Genomic DNA, 290 nt, shown 5'->3' with positions numbered 1-290 from the left:
CTCTTCACCTCCTATCCCAAGGCTTCTTTGCTCTTCCTTTGTGTTATTTTGTGTTATCCATTTTTGTGTCGCCTTTTTAAGCTGACCCCAGTTTCAAACGATTGGCAGGCAACTATGAGGGGCTCAACCGGGCGGAATTGATACGTGAAATCGAGAGGAGGCACGAGGAGGTAACGAGGTTGGAGTCGCAGCACAGCCAACTCACGGAAGCACTTGCGAGGAGGAACGACCTGGCAGGGGACAGTGCTGCTCTCCTCCAGGTAACAGAGGAGAGTTTAGGATGTTAGAAA

At 50.7% G+C, this 290-nt stretch overlaps 1 protein-coding gene across 1 annotated transcript in view; it reads left to right on the top strand.

The window, feature by feature from the left end:
- Positions 1 to 290, top strand: part of LOC119592459 (serine/arginine repetitive matrix protein 2-like) — a gene marked incomplete in the record, with an annotated part of 34461 nt that overhangs the window by 10880 nt on the left and 23291 nt on the right. The window contains 1 exon segment of the mRNA XM_037941282.1: positions 109 to 260. Coding sequence (XP_037797210.1) covers positions 109 to 260 — 152 coding nt within the window.

This window comes from Penaeus monodon, chromosome 30, assembly GCF_015228065.2.
Source record: "Penaeus monodon isolate SGIC_2016 chromosome 30, NSTDA_Pmon_1, whole genome shotgun sequence".
NCBI classification, from domain to species: Eukaryota; Metazoa; Arthropoda; class Malacostraca; order Decapoda; family Penaeidae; genus Penaeus; species Penaeus monodon.
Note: the sequence above shows the minus strand (reverse complement) of the source record. Positions and strands in the feature narration are given on the sequence as shown.